The sequence below is a fragment of the Lissotriton helveticus genome, chromosome 4_1 (genome assembly GCF_964261635.1).
Source record: "Lissotriton helveticus chromosome 4_1, aLisHel1.1, whole genome shotgun sequence".
Classification (NCBI taxonomy): Eukaryota; Metazoa; Chordata; class Amphibia; order Caudata; family Salamandridae; genus Lissotriton; species Lissotriton helveticus.
The window spans coordinates 293,259,427-293,284,123 of record NC_136063.1 but is presented as its reverse complement, the minus strand read 5'-3'; the positions used below and the strand labels follow the sequence as shown (position 1 = coordinate 293,284,123).

Sequence of the window (24,697 nt, the reverse complement as noted above, 5' to 3'; positions counted from 1 at the left end):
CTAGGTAGAATATTTCTATTCTGCAGTATTCGCAAATAGGGAATACCCAAAGAGAGAACCAATTCCAAACAGTCAAGTTCGGACAAACAATCAATCAATCAAATGAGGAATAAAATAGGCGCGACGGATTACAACGGGGGCAAAAGCCTGCGCTACCTACCCTTCACTATCTGCAAAGAGAGAGATCTTCCTGTTCCTCTCTGTTTGTAGGCAGAGAAGATTCTTTCCGAGAACCAATTCCGAACGATCAATGTTCGGTCAAACAATCAATCAGTGGGGGATAAAAATAGGCACGACGGATTACAATGGGGGCAAAGGCCTGCATTACCTATCCTTCACTATCTGCAAAGACTAAACAGAGTATGGCGACTCTGTGCTTGTTTGCAAATAGAGAATGATCCAAAGAGAACCAATTCCAAAACAATAAATGCTTGGATAACAATCAATCAAATGGAGAGGGAAGTAGGCGCAACGGGTTACAACGGGGGCAAAAGCCTGCGCTACCCACCCTTCACTATCTGCAAAGGGAGAATACTCCTATCCTTCCCCGTTTGTAGACAGAGAATCTCTCAGGACAAAACAATCAAATGCGTAATACTAGTATTTTCCAATGACAATCAAACAATCAATTCGCAATTTGTCGTGTTTACACGACCTTACCCGGACCGTATGGACAGTTTCTCGTCTTCTGTTTCCAGCGCCCGATCGTCCTCTATTCTCCGTAATTGCTGTGGCACTCCTGATGGTTCCCAGTCAGGACCATAGATCACTCGAGAGAGGTCTGTTCGGAACCAGTGAAGTTCGGATGATCGGCTGCCAGACAAAGGTCTATCGGGCAGGAGCTCTTCCCGATCGTTGCATTCGTTCACTCTGTCGTTGGGACCTCTCTCACTGGATCCACGTGTCGCTGATGGGCCCCACGTTTGGGACGCCAATTGATGAAAAAGGGTTCAAGCAGATCAGGTCGTTTTACCCCTTTTCTAGGTTTGCCCGGCGTTATCCGCTTCTCACCCAACTCACGATTACCAAATAAAGAGGCAGGCGCTGGAGACTGCAAGGCAGGAAACAGGAGTTTATTTCCGACGGAACAGAACACGTCAAATCAGACAACAGGGTATCTTCTCGAGGTGCTCTAACAAGTTTCTCTACGGCTCCGTCTTTTATACACAGGTTTATGATGTACAAACATTCCTTATTGTAATAAAGACACTTTGAAGTACGAAAAGGCATGTTTGGAATCCCAGCTTCAGGCCTATTCCCATACCGGTCGCTCTGATGTTGTTTTCCCCTCCCAAATGTAACATGTGATTGTAATCTGCAGCCGGACGTCCCAACAGGACACGAGGGCAAGAGGGGGTGGTCAGATCTAAGGTTGGGCAGGCGATAAGATCACGTTTCGCTATGCGGGGCCGGAGGGGGTACATCCACGAGACCTAGTTTTATGATATGGGACTGGGTCGAAAGGCCAGGTGTAGCCGGGGGGGGGTCATCAGAAGAGAGGAAGGGTGTTCCTGGGAGGAATGCAGGGGTGTTGGTCAGATCTAGGGGTGTGAAGGCCTTGATTAATCACCGCTCCTCTGATGTGAGGCGAGGTCCTACTGCAGGGAGCAATAAACTGCATCTGTTGGACTAGGTGATGGCCTGGGATCAGGCCGGGCAATCGGGCAGGGAGGAAGAGGTTACCAAAAGGGCCTGTTCTATGGGTAGGATGAAAGAGCGAGGGGGGAGGGGTTCAGTACGGAGACAGGGTCGTGTTTAGTGGTGCGTTTATGGCCCGAACAGGAGAGACCGGGGGCTATCGGGGCGCGGGGGGGGGGGTACTTGCGAGGCTGGGGGGAGAGAGAGAGAGAGAGATGCAGGCTATTGGCAGTGGGCAGAGAGGTCATGACACACAAAATGGCTACTATCTATGTTCGTGATGGGGCCTAAAAGGGGACAAGATGGCGGGGCCACTGTGCCGTGACTTTCGCTTTACCTTCAACAGTGGCGAGGGTGAACACAAATGAACGCCGCTTATGTACATATACATTGTCATTTTCCACATCATAAATGTTGTAATGCATCCTCTTAACAGTTGTGATAAAGCAGATTGACAGGTATCCCATTTTGCATCAGAAATTACAGTTATTCCCTGGATGCGACTTGTGGAATTTTAAGTGATAGAGTCACAGATGCCACTGTCCGCCCGTTACTCAGATAATGTAAATTATGAGTTCCTAAAAAGTAGTTTAAAGACCACGTACACTCTTACACAATATTTCAGAAACATGACCCTGCATACAGAATTTATCAAAAGGTTGTTCCTATTCTTAATCCCTATTGTACCTTTTATTGCTTATTTAAAGATTATATTCAGATGTAATGTTCTGTTAGAATGGAGCATACAATATTCTCAATTCACCATATATTTACTGATAATAAGTAAACTCTACAAACTACAATATTTATAATAAAGTATCGGCAAAACTTTAAGATCATAAATAAAAACATCAACGATTAAAAGCATTAAAGACTACAGTCGATTTAATACAATATATCTTTATTTGATATGACAAAAAAGTCATAAAAGAACATAGTACATGTTTATGATATAAAAATACAATTAAGCACATAATAAAAACTTTAAAACGTTGGAACAGATTAATGAAGAACATAATTAGTCAATTTAAAAGCGACAACACTACACTTGGTGTCCCGAATCACTCTCATCCTCCCATGCCGCACTCACATCACACCACACCTGAAGGAACTCTACTTGCCCCCATACACAAACTAGCACAATTCAAACTCCTCATCCACACTTTAAAGGCATTACATAATATTGGACCAGTATCCTCAACAATCGCATCTGCTTTCACAAACCTTCAAGACACCTCAACTCCTCTGGACTCCTACTTGTACACATCCCACACACTTGGAAAACCAGATCTGGTGCTTAAGCCTTCTCCTGTATCGCTCCTAGAGCATAGAACAGCCACTACACATAACACCCTCATTCTCACTTCTTGAATTCTGCAAGAAGCTGAAGACCTGGCTTTTCGACTAGACCCACTAGGCTCCTGATGTGGCTTGGCTCACACCTGCTCATCGCCAGGATACAGATCTGGGTAATAATGTGCTTTACAAATCTGCATAACATAATGTGATATAACATAACACAATATGTCTTTGATCAAGCACCTCTCATATTGCTGTCAATCTCTAGAGAGACATTGTGAGGCAGAATGGATAACAACAGGATTAATGTTGAATAAAGATGCTCTATAGCATCCGTCACAGACGGAAGAACTCTGCTTAAAAGATGTTTATGGAAAGCTCTCCTCAGCCAGCTTGCTAGGGGACAGAAGAGTAAGAGATGCACAATATCCTTGATTTTACAGAGAGAACAGATACATCCACACTCCTTCACAAATTTACCAATCTACAACTCTAACATGGTGAGCACGAAGAGCTGTCCCATCTGGAACAGCGGGTATAGGCTATCAACTGAAGCCTTGTGGATTAGAGACAGATAAATCTCAAATCCATGCATTGGCTAGGGTGTGGATACTAATGGAGACCCACTTCTCCTCTTCCATTTGCAAACAATCCCTGAATGCATGATTTTTACATCCTTTAGTCATCAGGCACAGAGCTTACGGGGAATCCCAGAAATAGCACAACTCCAATAACATCAACTCTTTTATGTGGCAAATCTGGAAGTCTATTCAGCCCTGTCTAACGAATACATAGTCCATCTAAAAAAGATCCCCTGATTGTTGCTCCTGAAATTGACCCAGAATAGGCTGGTCTCACTGCAAGATGTTCATAATTGAGGTCACTCTTAATTCAGCCCTAACCATGACCTCTAGGAATATTGACGTACACCCAGCATAGAGTGCAGATTTCCTTCATGAACATACAAAAACCATCAGGTCGACCAGGCACCAAACCTCAATACATGTCCAGCCTTTGCCACTGCCTTGAACTGGCTAACTGCCAGCGTCTCAGCTGCAACCAAGCCTCCATATGAAAAAGATTGAAGTACTCGCTGTGCCACTGGATTATGGGCAGCTTTGGCCCTTTCAAAATGCACCAGTTTGGAAAAAAACCTTCATGCGACTAACCTTTCAGCATATTTTAAGGCAAAATTATATGAACTGAGCAGAGGGGAGATGTGGTTGACGGCCACATCAATCTGTTCTATGTTATGTAAGCGGAACAACAACACTTTACTTTTTTCAATGCTTGAATCAATTGTGTTTTTGGGTATTTGGTAGACCATGGACTAAGCTCTACACTGATAAGTAAAGCCTTGCACAGAAATATACAGATTGTAAATTGCTGTATATAGAATATAGTTTGTAGAGTCTGGGTGAAACCAGGTTACACAGAACAGATGTGGTGGTTAGACAGCTGGAACTGGGATAATACTATCAATATATCACACATATAGATTTTATACATTTTCATTACACATTTACAATTTAAAGCTCGTAGAAGTCAAGTGATTTGCCAATAACCAGACATTGATTGATGCCTGATGTAGAGCTGGGTGGTAATGGAAAATCCATCAGTGAAATATATTCCACCGTATTATTTCTTCCTAGATTCCCTTCTGAAAGTGGCACTTCTTCCAGAAATCAAACGATTTTCCATTATCACAGAGTTGTAAATCAGGCCCTGTGTTAATATTGCTGTAGCCGCTACTACTCAGATTTCCAGGTACTAAACTCAGACAAATTAAGTTCTGGATAACACTGTGAACTATTGACTGAAAAGGGTGGCCATGAAAATAAGTCCTACTTTTAAACCACTGGGGTGCTTTTCCATATCACTGTACTTATTTCTCCAATTAATTTTTGCATACCGTTTTTTTGTGTGAAGTTTTATATCGCGCAAACTCGACACAAAGGTATCAGAGCGCTTTACATGAGCACCAGTTGCGTTACAGACGGCCACATTCATTTTGTTAGGCATGGGACGATTAAGTGATTTGCCCAGAATCACAGGAATTTGAGCATCCCTGCGGAGACTTGAACCTAGTTCCCCAGGTACAAGGGTGACTGCTCTAGCCGTTGGGCTACATCCTCTGCAGTTCATGATCAGTAAAGTGTTGTGCCATTGCCCATTCCTTTGCATTGGGTACTTCTTCTAAAATGTGCCACCCCTTTCCCATACTTATGTATTCATTCTTTCTTAGAGCCAGGTATTAAATTAAATCCCATCTTTGTTTCTCTGCAGATTATTAATCAGACATTATCTCCCACCTGGAATCAGATGCTGCTGTTTAACAACCTCATCCTACATGGCGATCTCAGGGACTTTGCAAATGATCCACCACATATTGTGATAGAACTCTACGATGATGATGCTGTGGTAAGGGTTTAATCTCATTAATTTATTTGTATGTATACTATGTAATACAAATTACAATAACTTGCAAAAAACAACCATGAGGTGATGAACACTTTTCCGTACCTGGGTTTTTCACTTGCATATCGTGCAGCAGGTTGTCACACTAATGCCCAGAACTGCAAACAGTGAATGTGGTGATGGCATGGAATGAGGTGTAGATCATCCTATGAATGATGAAGATCCATGTTGCATCAATAGATGATCACTTAAATGGCAGCTAGGTTGCATAAAAAAGGCAATAACGTGGATAATAGACTTTGCATGCAAATCTCGCTTCAAACAATAAACCTCATTCTGTATCAACATAGCATAAACAACCATGTAAGATTATCATTGGATGATTAGCTTTTCATGAGAAAAACATTGCAGCCAATGTGCTACAATCACCAACAAAGGGTTTTCAAAGTCAAATGTTGTTTACACTTCTGAAAGCGACTTCTCAACAGTAACAAACCTGGGGGCATATCATCAACTTTATCGCTGGCCATACATAGCGATAAAAATATTATCGCTGCCTATCGTTGAATATTATCGCCACGATAAAGCTATATTTACAACGCATATCGCTATGGCGATAATATTTCAGCCATAGCGATGTTTTCAATGGAACATCACTGGTTTTCCAGCGATGTTCCATTGAAAGCAGCGATAACATTGCTGATATGACCCTGTGGTCGTATCAGCATAATCCATCTCCCATTAAAAGTATGCCTTAGTCAGGAATTTAACAGACGTTAAATTCCTGAGTTAAGGCTGAGGTAGCACAACTTTTTTTTATCACTGCACCTCCTTGTTATTATCACGAAGCTGCCTTCACGATACTAACATGTGTTGTTTTCACAGCCACGCCTTCTTTGCATCTCATTAGCAATGCGAGGCGAGGCTGTGAAAAAACGGGCTCTACATCTAGGAAACACGCGCTAGCGTGTCCTTGATGATATTGCGATATAATTATCGCCGTTTTTCGCCCAAAAACGGACGCTAAAGCTACGATAATTATATCGGCAGCCCTTGCTAATATGCCCCCTACTTTTTTTCTCAGGACAGCGATAGATGGATAATGGACCTAATGAAGCAGATTGCTTGCCGCAGCACCTGAGTTTTCATCATCTACATTTATTTTCCATCACTCAAGGCTCTAAGCTGACCCATATAAGTAGTAATCTATATGCATGGAGTATATACGTAACATCCTAGAACTATCCCCGCAAGTGATTAATACACGATGGCAGTAAAGCACAGCTGTTTAGGAAATCTCTTTGTCTAAATTCCCTTCACTCATGCCACTCAACCCATTGTAACATTGTATTAAGTTCTATAGTTGGTGCTCAATCTCATCAATGTGCATGCCACAGGTTCTGAAAAATAAAATGTTCAAATGTTTTGCTATTGTAGGGCAAATCAGAATACCTCGGCTCCACAGTGGCAGCCCCTAGTGTGAGCCTCGCAACTGAAGCCTACACACCACCAGCCCTGGCCTACTACCCCATCTTCTGTGGAAATATATCTGGAGGGGACCTTCTTGCTGCATTTGAACTACTTCAGGTGAGTCCTGATCCCAGAGTTAGATGTTCTGCCCTTAGTATGTTCAGTGTTTTCAAATTATGTTTAGTGAGAACACAAACAAGTTGATTTTTGCAGGTTATATTTCTGTCTGATAGTATGGCGGAGCTAAATCCTCGGTCAAGCGGAAGGTGGAAAATCCATCACATTTTTAGTCCTCTGTAAAGAAGGTAGTGGTTCCTCGATTAAAGGGGCTGACTCATAGTTGGAGAAAATCTTTCGAAGAAATCCTCCAGTGCAAATTCCGGCAATGCTTGAATTGTTAAAATGTCTACTATCAAAGGAGAGCACTGCTAATGACGCCCTCTTAAGTACTTTTCTTTTCAATATATTGTTCGATACTGCTAATTCCACTCAACACGTTGGTGGATCTATGACTGGTTTTGGGGTCGGTGAACTATCACTATCTTTATTAGAGTTACCACTGCATCTTGGTTGGAGAAGGTGGAGGAGTCAGAGTTGTCTACCATCGTTGAGAAAAATCCAAATAGAGTATATCAACCTCCTTAAAAGACAATTCAGATTCTACCAAATTTGTTGGCTGATTCTCCTTTATTATCCTTATGCTAACAGAGTGAGACTATCAAGGGGTGAAGCCCTTTCATAAAGCCAAGTTCATTTCAAGGAACAACTTAATCCCCAATAGAGATGGACATTGACAGAAAGTCAGAGAATAAAATATCAACAGAACTTGAAAAATCACTAGAGAAAGGGTAACAAAAACGTAAAAGAATTGAGTCATACAGACATTCTTTAGCTGTTAAGCACTGCAGGACATCTGCACTTGGGGGTTTGTTCACTTACATTCCACCAAAACAAGTAATATTCTCCAAGATCAAGTATGCTATTGTTTCACGAACATGAAAAAAGGCTATGGGAAGAGGACACTCATACTCCAATCCTACTCTCTGCAAACCTTTGGTTTCCCAGCAATAAAGTCAGACCAACCATCATTCACCTGAGTCTCCCACAGAAGGCAAGGAGGACAGAGCATCAGGACTGTAATCTGCTGTTCTAATGGTTGGGTTGATTCACGGGCTAATCCAACTCAGGTATTAAGAGATTGGGTCACACAGGATCTCTCTCAGAGGACAACTGGTTTCTTCTTTTCCTTAGGAGTTAGAAAAACCCATATGGAAGGTATGCCTTTGTAAGGTCAGTGGACACCAGCAGGGCTCTCTATAAGAGAAAATCTGATATTCTGTTGATACATTTTTGCACCCAAAAGCGCAGGCATATTATGATGTGTTTACATTTACTTGGATATCAGAAAGGATGCCCTGCATGCATCCTATGTATACATGCATATAACAACAGATAACATACCAGCAAAAAGTTAGGGATAAATAGAGAGATGATTATGTTCTTTCAGCTCACTTTAAAAAATAACCTTGTTTATTTTCTGTGACCTCAGCCATACTGTATTTACTGTACTGTAAACTTGTGTACTTACAATTGGACACAAACAAACCCTGACATGTATGTATCCTCATTCATGGTATCACTTTGATGTCAAGCAAAGGGAAAGGTTATACATTTAAGCAGAAGCAGATGAGGGTTATGCAGGAAAATAGTCTCCCACATTTTCAAAATATATTGGGGTTAAAGAAAATGTAGATGGATTCATCTACACACAAAGTGCACTGTCGAACTGATGTACCATGACACGTTGTTAGAAGGGCTACTAAGCTAGAAGCTCACTCAAACATTCAAACAATGTCCTTCTACAGAGGCTACCACTAGTGTTAACATTTTGAGAAGGTCTGTATGTATGAAGTGGATACTTATCTTTTTGAAACAGGATCAAAAAGCGAAATTCAATTCATGCAGGTCATTAAAAACTCTTAAGACTTTATGCTCCTCTGGGAAACTTAAGCTAGGTGACAAAAATATTAGCACAAGCATTTTAAGGATGATGTAAATGTACATGTGTTTTTGTTGTTTACATGGCCAATTAATGTTACCCAAATTCAGTGCCTATTTCTGGAGTTGGGGGTCAGTGCCACAGGCAAAGGCCTATTACAAGGTTGACAATATATATCAAACACAACAGGTCTCAGTGTAATACCTGAGGGCACATTCCTGAATATATAGGCTTCATTAGTTCCATTATGTTTTAATGCATGCCCTCATACACTTAGCTATTCTAATATAGCACTATGTTCCGCCACTGAGGGGTTTGAGAGTGCTAATAATGCCATTAATCGAGTGAAGACTTGTTCCACTTGCAAAGGCAGAGCAGTAATAACCGGTAACGAAGCGGTGGCAGAGCTGATGACAGGGTGATTTATTCTCATTATCACCAATGGAGGGGCAAAATATTGTAAGTAAACATGAGGGGGTGAGAATTAAAATGTTGAAGAAGAAGGTATTTACCAGTATTGAGATCCACTGTGTAGTCTTTGATGGAGGTCCAGATATGTCTTTCCCTATCTCCCGGATCACCATAGGAAAACTTTGGTGCAGGCTCTTGTTATTAGTAGGATCGACTACTGCAATGGATTGCTCCAAGGAGCCAATGAGGAGCAAATCAAGAAATTGCAGGTCATTCAAAATACAGCCGCAAGGATCGTCATGAATGCTCCTCCCAGGACTCCATCCTGCCCCCTACTGTCTCAGCTTCACTGGCTTCCTGTGAAGAAGCGAGTTCATTTTAAGACTCTGTGCACTATACACAAGAGTCTAATGGGGATGGGCCCTAAGTATTTCATAGACATTTTTCAGCCTTACATCCCAGGACGCTCCTTGCGTTCCAGCGACCAGCTACTACTCAAAATACCTAGAATTAAGAAAACCAGGCAAGGTGGCCGTGCACTGGCCCATACCGGACCTATCTTATGGAACTCATTGCCGTTCGGACTGAGGTCAATCACCAATCACATGGCGTTTAGAAAAAACCTAAAAACCCATTTGTTTCCCAGCTATTAATTGTCCTCCCATCCTTGAACACTGTCTCTTACTCTCTCTCTACCTGCAGTTATAGCGCGGAGATACCCCTTCGGGGGTCTAGTCTGGCGCTCTATAAGCATATAAAATAAAATAAAAAATAAATAAAGGCATTTGGATTCTCAAAAGCTCAGATTTGCAAAGCAAAAAGTCCTTTTTGCTTGTCCTTAAATCAAATTGTGATTTTCTAACAGGTTACCGAATTGTGATACGGGTTTGCGATTAATTGCCAAATCTGTTTTTGGAAGGGGCATGTTGAGGGCATCCCTTCCGAATACCAATCTAGAATGGAATGTCTTAATGTTTTGGGAGAGAAATCCAGTCACAAAATATACATTTTTTACTTACTAAACATATGTAGTGGTAGCCCATTTTCAAACCGGAATGATTTGGTTGGGGACATTTTCTAAGAATAGGCAGTGGCTCCATGGACTTAATTACTTACTTTTTTTTTAACACATCATGTTTTTCCTTATGCAAAACAGACAGCATTAAAAAAAAATATTGCTTTATTTAAAAGCATTCGCAGACATGGTGGTATGCTGACCCCAGCAGGCCAATCCCTGTGAGTGCTGCGAATCATAGTATTTCTCAATTTGTGACATGCCCTATTAATATTCATGAGGTAGGTAAAATTGTGACCCACTATGATTCAGTATTTTGCGACCAGTACTATCTACATCTGCCAACCCCCTTTATGTTTATGTTCTCTTATCGAATAAGTATAAGTGTCCTTATCAATGTCAACACAACTGATACAGTCCAGGGGAAAGACATTATCCTCAAAACTATATAGCATGATACAGAAGCAAGACACATCATGTAATTTAACCAAGACAACCTCCATGGAGTAGTTTCTTTCATGTCCAAATGCATTGTACTAATGGCTGATATGCTTTGCAGGTTCCTGAGTCTGGTGTTGAGAGTTTACCTCCGATTGATGCTCCAGACCCCAGCCAAATCTATCCTGTTCCAGTCAACATCCGACCGGTCCTGAGTAAATACAGAGTAGAGGTATATTTTAGAAAAATCACATTATGTTTCCATTAACACTGCCTTAATATCAGGTGGGAAGGATGATTGTAAGCCCTGTTACCTGCCTTTCAACAATGCTTTTTGGTGAATTGCATTATTCAGTGAAGATATCTTGTATACTAAATCATTTGTTTAGCTACGTTACACAATCTAGGTAATTTAATTCTTGTGTGCTGGCAAAACCATCCCAAGCAATACCAACACACTTCACCACACACTTCAGCCAGGGGTACTAACTGATAGTGCTCACCCGGGGAGCAGAATAGGCCTCAAATAGCATAACCAATGGATAAAAACTACAGTAAGAGAGCTTATAACACAAAATAAATTACATTATGAATGTAAGACTATATAATGAAGGGTCTGTAATTTATTTTGGAACGCGAGAAGGTAAAGATCTGTAACATGATTCTGATTGGCCAAAAAATGTCATATCTCCATATAGAGAAAATCTGGACTATGTTTTAATTTACTTTTTCAATCAGTTTGAAAATAATGTAATGGGCTTATCGCAATGAAGGTTTGCTTCAACATTGTATCTATTCAATTTCATCTAGAGGGGACTTACTTACCTCTTATAAAGTATTTAGTAAGTGAACGTGATGGCATAAATATGCAGGTATTGTTGTCTAGAACCAATCTTTTTCTAATTTCGCTGAACAGTAAGTTACAAAAAAAAACAGTGAGTTACACAGCCAAGGTTCATAAGGATAAAAGTCAAAACAAACTGTGCAACTTGCGTCCCCAACATGTTTTGCTATTTCTTCTGGATTAGCAAGAGATCAAGTGGTCTCCAATCCATAGTGAACTGCGAACTAAGTATCACCACTGTGTTTGAACCCTGAGAGGGAAGAGTCTCATTGAACTCACACCCCTAAATGCACATTATTCTAGGCGCCAGGAATACAAAGTAGCAAATGCCGACATAATATAACATTGATCATAAAAGATAGATATTCAAATTTAGCAATTTATTTTTAAGATTTGTAAAGCGCGACTTATACCAATCTTGAGCTTAGTTCTTAAGTAATCATTTGGAGACTGACGGAGGGTGTTTGTTAATTGAAACAGGCTTCTCAGAGAGAACTTATTACACATATAATAACTTTTGTAGAAAAACACAATTGCTTTTCTCATTTTGTTAGCGTAACTACCCCGGCTTTTGTGCAGTTTTAATAAACACTGGTAAGCTACACTAACGTTGCCCTTATTTGATAATAAAGTCAAGAAATTGATGCATAGGACCTCTCTTTTGAAGAGAGAAGAACGCAACCCTCATTCTAAAGGAATTGCCATTGAATGCTCTATGGTTCTTGTAAGCGTACCCTCTGCCCGTACCGCTGCTTGCTTCTTGCCGCGTATGGTTGCTGTTTTCAAGAAGTATTTATTGCACCTTTTAGAGGCTTCAGGATACTTTCTTCACATCATTTGGCTACACAAATTGAGGGATCAGTATCAGGCGTCTATTTAAATTTCCCTGAAGATTATCCCATTATTTGTTTTTTAGGGATCGAAAAGTCGTCGACTGCGTGCACCTTGACACAACCATTTATTTTGTACCATGATGTGCTATGGTGTTGTAATATAATTTTGCTGGCCATATTAAGGATTTATGTTTCTGGCCAAGCAACTGTAAATGCCTGTGTTTTTCGTTTTTCTGTTCTTTTATGTTTGATGTGGCCCAACTTGTATGGCCTTTGTTTTAATCAATTTGTATTAAAAATGTTTTCCACGGTGATAGCTACATTTAGACATCATTGTAGCCCAAAATGCACTTTCGTCACATATGTCTTGATGTGAGGGACTGTTGTTTCCAAAATACTTTAAGTTTATGCCACTGTTTTTCTTGTTTTAGCCGAAATCTAAACACACTCTAAGAAGCCCTCAACTCATACATGTGACCGGACCTATCTCACAGCTTTTGAGTACACTGATAAAATAATAGTTATTGTCAAATAACTACCACCGTCTCAAAATATTGTTTTAGGAAGATTACGCTGGTCTTGAGTTAACGCATTTCATGTCAGAATATTATGGAAAATGAACTAGTGTATAATTATATAATTTTCACAGCCTGTAAAAAGCAAATAAATATAATCCCGCAGCAACCATGGTGAGTTCTTCACCTACTGAAAGTATTGTACTTGCCTCCAAAGATGTCCAGCCTCCATCAATACCAGCATACTTAACCTGCTAATTATAACGCGTGGTTGAGTTCTCTAGCCAAGAACCTGATTTTACTAAGTAGCCATGAAACTTTCACCATGTTAAGAAACTACTCTATTAATTAAGAGGGCGTGATGAACTACCACGAGAGCGTGGTATGGCACTTCTACAAATCTATGAATCAGATGTTAAATAAGGGAACATAAATTATTAAAAAACAAACATAATATTTGAACATTCTAGTCAGTCTTGAACATAGGTGTCTCATTGTCAGTACTAATTGGACGCCCAGATTGACTGCCACGTTTTACAGGGGCTTGTTAATGTTTTATTTCAATTTCCCACAAGCGTCCAAAAGCAGAAAGCTTGTATGTTTTTTACTAAACTTTGTTTTCTTTCTAGGTTCTATTTTGGGGTGTTCGTGAATTTAAGAAAGTGCAGCTTCTCTCAGTGGACCGCCCTCAGGTGAACATAGAGTGTGCTGGAAAGGGAGTGAAGTCTTGCGTCATTCCGAGCTACAAAACAAACCCCAACTTCAATGTACTCGCTGACTGGTTTGAAGTGGTGCGTATTTCACTGCACTGACCTTGCTTGCCAATCTGTGGTGGTCTTATTGTGCGCCTGATACTTTACAACCATGGAGATCAGTTCACCGAAATGACGGGGGTAGCGGAAGTGACATCACATGCCCTTTGACCTATACTTTCACTCACGCACACATACACACAAATTCACAGACAGTCTTTCACACATAAACACACTCTCACCTGCAAGCATGCACACAACATACATTTAAAAGCATTTTATACTTATCTCAGCTGCCATGTGGAAGAGCATATTCCAGCTTATTTTTATTACACTATTAGTGGCCAATATATTTAATTTATTCACTTTCGGTGTAATACATTTTTATAAAATAAAGAGAGTGGAAGCTCATCTGCCCCTGATTCCGGCACTGAATTTTCCACCATGTGAGGCCAGAAGTCGCAAAGACTGTGCTAGGGGTAGCAAAGGGCAAGCCAAAGGGTCGCAGCTGCGACCACTAAATGACGTCAATGTTTACAACTTGACTTTACACCCACTTCTGGCAAAGAAGGGTTGTTTGTTGATTGACAGTCAGAGTAGGGCAACGGTTGGTGGGAGGGTGTGACGCTAAAGATTCCTGCTCGCTGACACTGCGCAGGTGTGGCAGTAACAAAGATGCCTGATGGCAGACGGTGCATTGTTAAGAAGCGTGTCAAAAGACTTATGGTTTTTGGGTGTTGGAATATGGAGGGCATCTTCTGGCAGTCAATGTCATTTTTGAATATTAAAGAGTCCATTCAGTGCCTGTCATTGACACAATGTGCCAGTAGTTAGGGCAGCCCTTAGCTGCCCACAGTGGCAGGGTGTGGCCATCAGGAGCATAGACAATGGATGCTGACAGTGGCGCAGTGACCCATGGTGACATGTTGGAAAACATCTAATATATAACATCTGATCTAATGTCAACTACAGTAGAAAATATATCACACTTTCCTTGCTGATGCAATATTTTTAAATCATTGAGGTATTTTTAATAATACTGTTTTAATGCATGTAGGGAAGCCCATACATGTTTGGTCAGTTATAAAAAAAATATCTTCACTTTGATAACATAGGATGCAAAACGGTGCAGACCGGGCTCTACACTACATTGTAATTAAGCATGGGCGGCAAATCCGTTACGCCCGCGGATTTTTCGGATTTTTGGTGAATACGCAATCCGTGTATTTTACGTATTTTCCCAAAAATCCGAAAAAATCCGCGGATGTAACGGGTTCAAAAGTTGAACCCCCACCCACGCATGTACTGGCGCCAGCAAGCTGCCAGCGCCGTTGTAAAAATAGTTACAAAGTTAGCTTGCACAGGAACCACTAGATAAAACGAAGCAGGTGCTGCTTTATTTTATCTAAGTGCTTCCTGTGCAAGCTAACTTTGTAACTATTTTACAACAGCGCTGGCAGCTTGCTGGCGCCATTGTAAATAGTGACCCCTGTGCCCTAGTTGGAGCTTAAATTCAGTGACTCATTCATCAGCCCAGAAACACTCGTGAGCGTCGTGGAGGCAGGGCAGGTGTGCCTTCTTCCCAAATCTACCGTCGAAAATCAGCTGTGATGCTGGATAGAGGCCTATGCATCCTTGACTTTCACCAGCAAGCAATCCTCGAGCTGTTCCTGTGACCAGGAGCTTCTGTCTCTTGATCTGCTGCTCTGATCGGTCTCTGACCTTTTATACACACAAGAGGCATGTGCACTCGCATGGAAGCCCCGTCCGTTTGGCCATGAGTAGGCACATTGTGTTCGCACGGGTTTCTGCACGTTCGCGAGCGTTTTGTACAATAAAACCCTCGCGAACTTGCAGAAACCCGTGCGAACACGCAAAAAAAAAATACGCTAGGATCCGCGGATTTTGCGTATTGTCGCAATCCGCAAATCCGCAAATACGCAGATCCGCGGATTGCCAATCCGCAAAATCCGCCCATGCTTAATTCTAATTTGTTACTATCTATTTTTCACTCCTCTGTAGGAATTACCAGAAAATGAGCTGCTGCACCCACCCCTTAGTATCTGCGTGGTCGACTGGAGAGCCTTTGGTCGTAGTACTCTTGTTGGGACTCACACTATCAACTGCCTGAAACAATTTATATATAAACCCAAGGCGCTTCCAGCGCCGGCGGAACAAGGGCAAGAAGGGACTCCTGTGGGGGATGTGAAAGGTAAGGACCATCTATTAAAACATACAGTACAGATCATGTATCCAAAATGTCTTGTGAGCGCGATCAGCACTGAGTAGATTTCAGACAATTGTTTCTATTTACATCCTGAAGAAGGCCATATTAGGAAAAAAAGTGTTACGATGTAGAATCATGTGCTACAACTCTGTTCCTAGGGGAAGTAGCTTTTTGACACCTCTCTCGCAATGGAATGGGCCTGATTGACGTAAGTCTTTATTTACCGGAAGCAATATTATAAGAGTACTCTTTTATTTATCGCTTACATGCGTTTGTCCATTGGCCCCGAAATATCCAACTCTCTATTAGCAAAAGTGCAAAAAGGGCACAGTTCTTTCTATTTGTACTTCTTGTATATTCTCTGAATAGTCCCATTTTAGATGTTTTGGCGCAAATTTGCAGAGGCAAATAGGGGTAGGTAAAGGAGTACAGTAATTCATGTGTGAATTGGCCCCCAGCTCTCTGCAGGGTGGAGCCTTCTCACCTGTAAGCCTGTAACCAGTGTAACAGTCCTCCCATAAATAATGTTTTGCAATTTAGGAAAGTGGTCTATGTTTTGCAAGCACTCGACCATTTGGGTTTGTATCACGCCTTATAAATATCACAATGATAGTGCTTCAGACAGCCTTTCACCAATGTTCTGTTCCCAGTACAGGCGCGGGACAACACAATTGCTGTGATACGGTGCATTGCAAAAACGTAGGTGTGTGCCACGTAACCCAGTGTAACAGTGCGCCGTATCTGTAAAATGACCTCTGGAGTAAATGTTACTCATAAGAATATTCAGTCGTACCAGCGATTACCACAGATTTCCATCAGCACATCTGGTATACTTGGTGATTTGCTTAAAAGTCCAATACGTGTTCGAAACATAAACCTAAATCCTTTCAGAGTAGATTTCTGGCCTTTATAACTGTGGCTTTGTGAATCCGGCCGAAGGTGCCTGAGGTGGATAAAAGAAAATGCTGCTTCGCGTTTTCAGACTTGAAATCCTCACACTCTTCCGTCAATTTGCTTTCTTGAATCTTGGAACCAACTGAACCTCCTGCTACGTCTAATGACGCCGCTACGAATGCTTGTAAGCCGCATGGTTCCTAATTAGGATGTGTGAGTGGCAGGTGGTCGTCTCAGCGTTCTCAATCTAGCGAAGCATATCCCCATTACCGTACTACACCGTGTAGATGAGACACTGTTGTTCATGACAGCGACATATCTAGTAATTTGTTGCTGACCCCAGGAGAGATAAAACGCATATTACTGTTTGACACAATCCTTCATCCAGTTTCTACTGCTCAGCAAAAGAATAGCTGCCAAACGTGTACAGAAGACCCCTGTCACTGTCTTCCCTATACACTTCACAACCGTGTGAGCCACTGAACGTGTCCCAAGCAGAAATATTTCAAGAGATTTGCTGCGCACTCCAAAGAAACGTGCACCTCAAAACATAGTCCTGATTGTGTTAAATGACAAGAAATACACTGAATGGCGGCGCATGCATGCACTCTTACAATGTTTAATCTAAATTCATAGATTTTTTCATTTAATCTTCGGTTAATCAGACATGAAAAAGAGTTTTATTTCAATTTTAATTTTTTTTACAAATGTATTAATCCCTACTATAAAAATGTTAGCTAAGTCAAAATCAGCAAAAGTTATGTTTGCCCAGTCCTGGTATCAACTAATCGTACTCCACTTTTAATACAAATACCAGTTTGTATGTGCATTTTAACGATCCTACTATCCTACTATTTAATCTTTAGTCCCTCTTTCGCTTTATGACAAATAGTTACTAACTGAGCACCAACAGCTTGCTCCTTTGCAGCTGGGACAGACTGATATCACCACTGTCAGTATAATTTTACACCAGTAGATCCAACATTCATAGATCGAACTGCTGCTATTGTGATTTTGCACTAACATTTACATCGCCTTACATTTCAAAATGTCTGATTATAATTTCATCAGCACGTATGCAGTCTATATAATGTAGTAATTCCAGTGCAAAATTGCAGTTGCAAGGACGCAATCTATGGCGAGTGTCACATTGAAACAGCAAAAGGTAAGGGGTAGAATGCCTGGACAGTGAACTCCGCTCCGTTCGCTGGGTTTGCATATTTTTGGTACTCCGCAAAGCGGAGTTTTGGCCTCGTTCTCGCTCGCCAACAGAAAGCTGGCCAGCACGAGCCAGGAAAATCCAACACAAGACCCCTTCCGAGCGAGAATTCTCAACATAGGCGGTCGCGGATGGTCGATACCGCTCGTGTTGAGAAAACATCAATTCGTATTGAGGAAGCTGCTGCTCGAGTAGAAAATGTACTTGAGTGGCAGAAAGAAGCAGCGCCCTCTTGCCCCGAGCGTGATGCCATTTGCGCTGATTTTACAGTGTGGGACAAACACCTGATGCTAAAACGGCGCAAGGTGATGCTCTCCACTGCTCGCTGAACTCAGCGTAGCTTAGCAGAGTTTTTTTGTCACTTCGCGGAGTTGCATGTGGTGGAACTTTGTGAACTCCGCCTAGGCGTAGAGATAACTGTGGAGCCCCAACTGCCGGAGCACGTCCCTACTGAATGGGAGCACCAGCAATCCCTGACTGGTTTCAGCCTAGTTCGGCCTCTTTAGTAAGTGCAAGTTGGACCCCTTGGCACAGCAGTCATGGGACCCACGTCATACCTGTTACACTTTGGGTATCACATTAAACCAACACAGGTTCATGGGTGTAATACTTGGGATAGACTCTAAAGTCTCAACCACTAGATTTGCTTAGGCCAAACCAGGCTTACGAGTGTGCAATGTATGTAATCCATACACAGGAGTTGAAATAGTAATAACCCCCTGCACCCGGGGGACCTTCCCACAGACCACAACTCCATCACCCCTTGACTCACACTGTTAATCTTTGCAGTGATGGTTTTATCTATTGAAACATAACAAGAAGTAATGATTCTACTTCCTCCTGACTGTCCTGAATATGAACACACTCGCTTGGGGAACTCATGACAGATGCGACCCCAGTTTCTATTGAGTCAAGACCAACAACAATGTTTTTTATATGTAAGACACTCACTTAACCAGGTGTAGCCTGGGGCACTTATGGTGACTGGGTACATTTTTTGTGTTACTGATGTTAGTTCACTTCAATGCCAACTCCGATTTGCTTTTTTTAGATTGTTGCGTTTCTTAAAAAACAAAATGCTTTACAACCATTTCATCATAGACAACAAAATGTCACATTTAGGTCCATTGCAAGAGGAGCTCAGTAGGAATTCAAATTTGAACCAAAATTGTTTAGTAAAAATACATTTACAGTATAGCATTTAGCCATATAATATTCACAGGTCGTCAGATATTTCTCCTTCATTTTATAGAACAGAAGAAATAGGATGACAGTCACACTCCTTTCGTAACAATGGTTAACTATTAAATCCACGTTTCCAGTGCGTGGGTTCTATAGAGTATCACCTCCTGATCATGAGATGTAATAATTAAATGAGAGAATGAGTCCTTCACCACTGGAAGGGCAAACTCATGTAAGCACTCCTGTGCGAAAAGAATCGCTTTAGAAAGTTAACTCTCCGTTAGTTATATTTCACTAGGGTTTATTCAACATCATATTCCAATAGTGAAATGTCCATTCATTTGTATAAATTGTACATTTTCATTCTTCATTACAATGAAGTATTGAACATTTGTTTAATTCACAGGAATATCAATAAAATCCCCGATGCATTTCTGGACCATCCCTTCCTCAGGGGGTTCTCTCTGTAAACAAAAAAAGGATACACTTAATGGTCCTAGAACAGAATGCGCCAAAGTGAAGTACTCAACTAGGAGTTTCAAAATCAAACAAACCAGCCGAAAATATTGGCCTCTGTTACAGGCAGAAAAGGATTTTAAAGGCATATTCGAACAGTTCCCTATCTTTGCCTATCAACGTAAGAAAAATCTACAACAACTTTTACAAAAGAAGAAGAACCCTTTAGATCATTAGTTGGAGGCAGCTAGACAAAGAAAGTACAGAAGAATGAGTTTTGAACCTGAGACCTGGCACACTCTGTCTTAACGCCAAGGTCATTCTGCCTGTGCACGCTGCTCTAAAGGTGGGAGCAGGCCTATCTTGTGGGAAAGGTATGCACTAATACGAACAGTGTATTCATTAGTACAGCAAAGCTCAACTTTGGGAAAGCGAATACTATTGCAGCTGCTTTCAGCAGGGGCAGAGAGAAATTAGTTTCGATCATGGCTCAAAATGGCAGCTAAACTTTAAATGGTGCAGCAAATGCTAACGTAAGAGGTACAATGCATAAACAGCACAGCTAAAACACTTTTATTCCAACAAACCTTCTTAGCAGTCTACACAGCCCATTACACCAGAACCACTCTAGTCCACTTAGGACCTCTGCACCTACATCCACTAAGATGAGAGGGTTGTAGTTATTTGCAGTTTCTCCGTCAAGTGACAAGTATATTTTTTTCATGGAGGATTTAGCTCACATTGAAGTCTCGCACTACACCTCACAGTCCCCGCTGCACACCTGTGCCATCCTGAAAAGACAAAGAAAGTGTTATTTCCTCACAGATATACTGTGCATGGAGCCTAGAGTATAGCTAGAGGTCACGTGGCATCAACATGCCAATGCCTTTCATGAGTGCTCTGATCCTATAGATGTCCTGGAATCCGAGTTGTAAACAGCTGGAATACATTTTCTTGCTATCAATTTAGTAGATTTAAAAATGTTACATGCCAGCAAAGTGTACCTTTAAGAAACCATTTGTATTATTATTATTATTGGTATTATTTATAGTCGTAAACAGTGAACAACTACCTAAAAAGGGTTTCCCGGGGCTAGGCATAGAAAGAGAGACCGGATTACCAGCTTAATACAGCCAAGTCTTCAAACCTTTGTGGAAAGCTAGCAGTTATGTGAAGCTTCCTAGGGATACAGGAAGGGAGTTCTGCAGTCTTGGACTCAATATTGCAAAAGAACACTGTCCCCTCCGGGCCAAGTGAAACCGAGGCACAGTGCAAAAGGCCAGGTTTGAAGATCTCAAAGTGCGTGCAGGGATATAGGATATCACCAAGTCCTGGATATAGTGTGGACTTATCCTAGCTTTGGCCTTAGACATATAGCATAGAGCCTTAAATTGAATAGTTTTAGTGCCTGTAGCCAATGAAGCTCAAGACTGAAGCGTGCTTTGTGAGCCAGAACATCAGTCTAGCAGCTGAATGGTCTAGACCATTTGTGGACGCCAAATGGTCACCTGATCTATTCACAAATACAAGATGTTACCATAGTCCAATATAGATAAGATTAGGGCTTGAATCACTGTCCTTTTGGCTGGCTGGAGGATCATCCAGATGATCTTTCTCACCCTTTTAAGCACAGCAAAACAGGTGGAGGTAACCTTAGTCCCCTGAGGCTTCATAGATAGATTTTCGTCTAGAATGGTCTTAACCTTAGGGGGCAGGGTAGGGAGCGATCCTAGAGATATTATTTGTAACCGGTCATTCAAATAGCAGCAATGGAAAGTTGGCACAGCTCTTAGTTGTGAACTAACATAATCACAGAACTAAATTCTTTTATCTTGCAAACATACCTTAATAGTTTAATAAGACCGAAGCTGCAATGTGAAATATGATTAGCTAATTATAGCAGAGTTGGCAACAACAAACGGATCAGTGTTGTTTACGATGTTTAAAAACAGCCATAACTTTTTTGATGGTTGTTAATATAATTGTTTTAACGGTCTTGAACGCACAAAGCATGCTTTCACTTTCTGTTTGTGTGCCACTGTGTATATCTCTTGAGGTACATATTTGGATATACTTGTACTTGTCATTGAAAGTTTCCTGTAATACTCCGCATAGTTCTGTTTGATATACTTGTGACTTGCATCATTAGTGGGAAATGGTTGGCGTACGAAACAAATTATGGAACCAAACCAACTTTAGAATAATATTGACCCCGAGCTTTTAAAAAGTAATGAGATTCCTGACTTATTTTAGGTGGTGTGGAATGGTTGATTAGTTCTAAACAATCACAGACGTTATATACTCCACATTCTTGGAAAATTCCCATATCAACTGGACACCAGCACAGTCATTGGCCTATTACAGTGAAACAATCCATAAGGTTACCAAGAATGTGCTCCACAGCTATCAGTAGAAGCCCTCCGATCAAGCATTTTGCACAACCCAGAAAGTTAGAAAAATAAGCAACATAGGGCATCATCAGCGAATTAATGTACTAAAACCAATCTAGGCTTTTTGCATTTCCTGCTTTGCTCCTTTCTACCTGATTTATACAACAAACAATCAGCTATTTCAGAATTGAAGTGCTGTCATAATGTGAGAAAAATGCTACTCAAGTGCAGAATTTTTAAATCAAGCAAAATGATACTTAGGTACAATATTTGCATGTGGCTCCCTGAAAGTCAACAATTACTTTGACATTTGTGGTTGTGATTTCAGACTCATCTGAGCCACTGATTTCATTTGAGACCCCGGTATACCAAGAACCTGCACCTGACCATATCTACGTTGACGTGGAGACGGCTCTGGCACAAGATCGGACACGTGCTCCGTCACCAACTCCAACAACGCAAGCTTCATCTCCAGCCCCAACTCGTACATCATCGCCAACTCCAACCCAATCCTCTTCACCAGTTCCAGTGCCCGACCCTGTTCCAGGGAAGGCTGCTAAGTCTGCAACGTCAACCACAACTCCAGGAACTGGAAAGGAAGCAGATCAAAAGGTTTGCTATTTCTATAGACCTTTCAGTGTGAATAGAAGCAGATATAGCCACCTTTGGCCGGTGGAGATGCAATGTTCAATAAGTTCGGTGTTTCCTAAACATTTTAAGACTCTTCTTTTTTACCTTACATAGCAGCATAGGAACGTGAACTATATCTAATGTTCCTCTCCTTATTAATAATGGTTGTGAAGATATGTATTACTGTGCTTATGCATCACTCTATAAAACTGCAAACTGAGCAATTAGCAGTAAATTAATTTACTCATGCACAATATATATTTATTATGTAAGTATGGTTGTTAAGTTATGCAGATTTGTTCAGCCCACCATTACCTGAGAGGGGTAAACAACCGTTACAACGCAACTTTTACAACGGACTACTTTTACAACGCAACTTTTACAACGCAGGATCCATTACAACGAAGTACCATTACAACGCATTTTTTTACAACGCAAATACCTTTACAACGCATACCATTACAACGTAAGTATAGGTAAGTATATAATTATAGTAAAAATGTTATAGGTTTGGGTTTTTGGGTAAAGGGGTATTTTTAGGGTTCAGGGCTAGGTTTGGGTTTTTGGGTAAAGGGGTATTTTTAGGGTTCAGGGCTAGGTTTGGGTTTTTGGGTAAAGGGGTATTTTTAGGGTTCAGGGGTAGGTTTGGGTTTTTGGGTAAAGGGGTATTTTTAGGGTTCAGGGCTAGGTTTGGGTTTTTATGTAAAAGGGTATTTTTAGGGTTCAGGGCTAGGTTTGGGTTTTTGGGTGAAGGGGTATTTTTAGGGTTCAGGGCTAGGTTTGGGTTTTTGGGTAAAAGGGTATTTTTAGGGTTCAGGGGTAGGTTTGGATTTTTTGGGTAAAGGGGTATTTTTAGGGTTCAGAGGTAGGTTTGGGTTTTTGGGTAAAGGGGTATTTTTAGGGTTCAGGGCTAGGTTTGGGTTTTTGGGTACAGGGGTATTTTTAGGGTTCAGGGCTAGGTTTGGGTTTTTGGGTAAAGGGGTATTTTTAGGGTTCAGGGCTAGGTTTGGGTTTTTGGGTAAAGGGGTATTTTTAGGGTTCAGGGCTAGGTTTGGGTTTAAAAAAAAAATTAAATTAAATTAAATTAAAATTAAATAAAATTAAATTATATTACATTTAATAACTTACATTTTAAAAAATATTATATACTTACCTTTACTTACGTTGTAATGGTATGCGTTGTAAAGGTATTTGCGCTGTAAAAAAATGTGTTGTAATGGTACTTCGTTGTAATGGATCCTGCGTTGTAAAAATTGCGTTGTAAAGGTATGCGTGCTAAAAGTATGCGTGGTAACGTCATACATCCCCTGAGAGGGTATCCTGGTGCTAAGTAAAATTGTTCCCTACTTCAGTGGGATTATTGATTAATTGGAGGTGAAAATGATCGCAGTGGAACATCACTCTGACTGCTAACCATACTTATGCAGCTCACCGCAGGTGCTCTAAATGACACTTGATTTTGGATGAGACCCATCAACAAAACATAAGACTGTGGATACTAACAGGATTTCAGATTGGGTTGTCTTTAATGTGCAAACAGCACCCCTGTTAGACTGATTTCTTGCATTTAAGTATTTACGAGGTTCACGATTTTGCACCGCCTTTCTCTGTGCACACCTTGGAATGGAGATAACATGTTTATAGCACATGCTATTTATTTACTTCTCCAAGGTGTGCAAACAGCGTATGTACATAATTTGCTGCCCATTTACACCAGATTTTACCTTCAGGAGATAAAGAAAGTAAAAAACCCTGGTGTTAGAAAGTAGGTTCATAATTTGTTAAGGGAGTACCTTCACCAACGTAATTAACACTCCCTAGTTAGACGAAAACATGGTGCTTAGAGAATCTCTGCTCAGCCCCTGGCAACTGTAACACAATGGAGCAGGCACCTCCATACAGAAAAGGGTGTTAAATTCAAGCAGCACCAACACATGTAAAATCAAGAAAACAACACAATAAAATTACAAACCCAGCTTAGAAAAATAGAGAAACATGAAATAAGTTGAAAAGCACCAAAATAATCAGGATGAAATAAGGGGAACCATGGATATACATATTAAACGT

The 24,697-nt window shown here is 41.0% G+C and overlaps 1 protein-coding gene across 1 annotated transcript in view; it reads left to right on the top strand.

Annotated features, from left to right (window-relative positions):
- FER1L6 (fer-1 like family member 6) overlaps nt 1-24,697 on the top strand; it is a 777,028-nt gene that overhangs the window by 539,016 nt on the left and 213,315 nt on the right. Inside the window, exons 21-26 of the mRNA XM_078686795.1 lie at nt 5,224-5,358; nt 6,793-6,942; nt 10,810-10,920; nt 13,510-13,671; nt 15,655-15,844; nt 22,329-22,612. Coding sequence (XP_078542921.1) covers nt 5,224-5,358; nt 6,793-6,942; nt 10,810-10,920; nt 13,510-13,671; nt 15,655-15,844; nt 22,329-22,612 — 1,032 coding nt within the window. The remainder of the gene's footprint in view (nt 1-5,223; nt 5,359-6,792; nt 6,943-10,809; nt 10,921-13,509; nt 13,672-15,654; nt 15,845-22,328; nt 22,613-24,697) is intronic.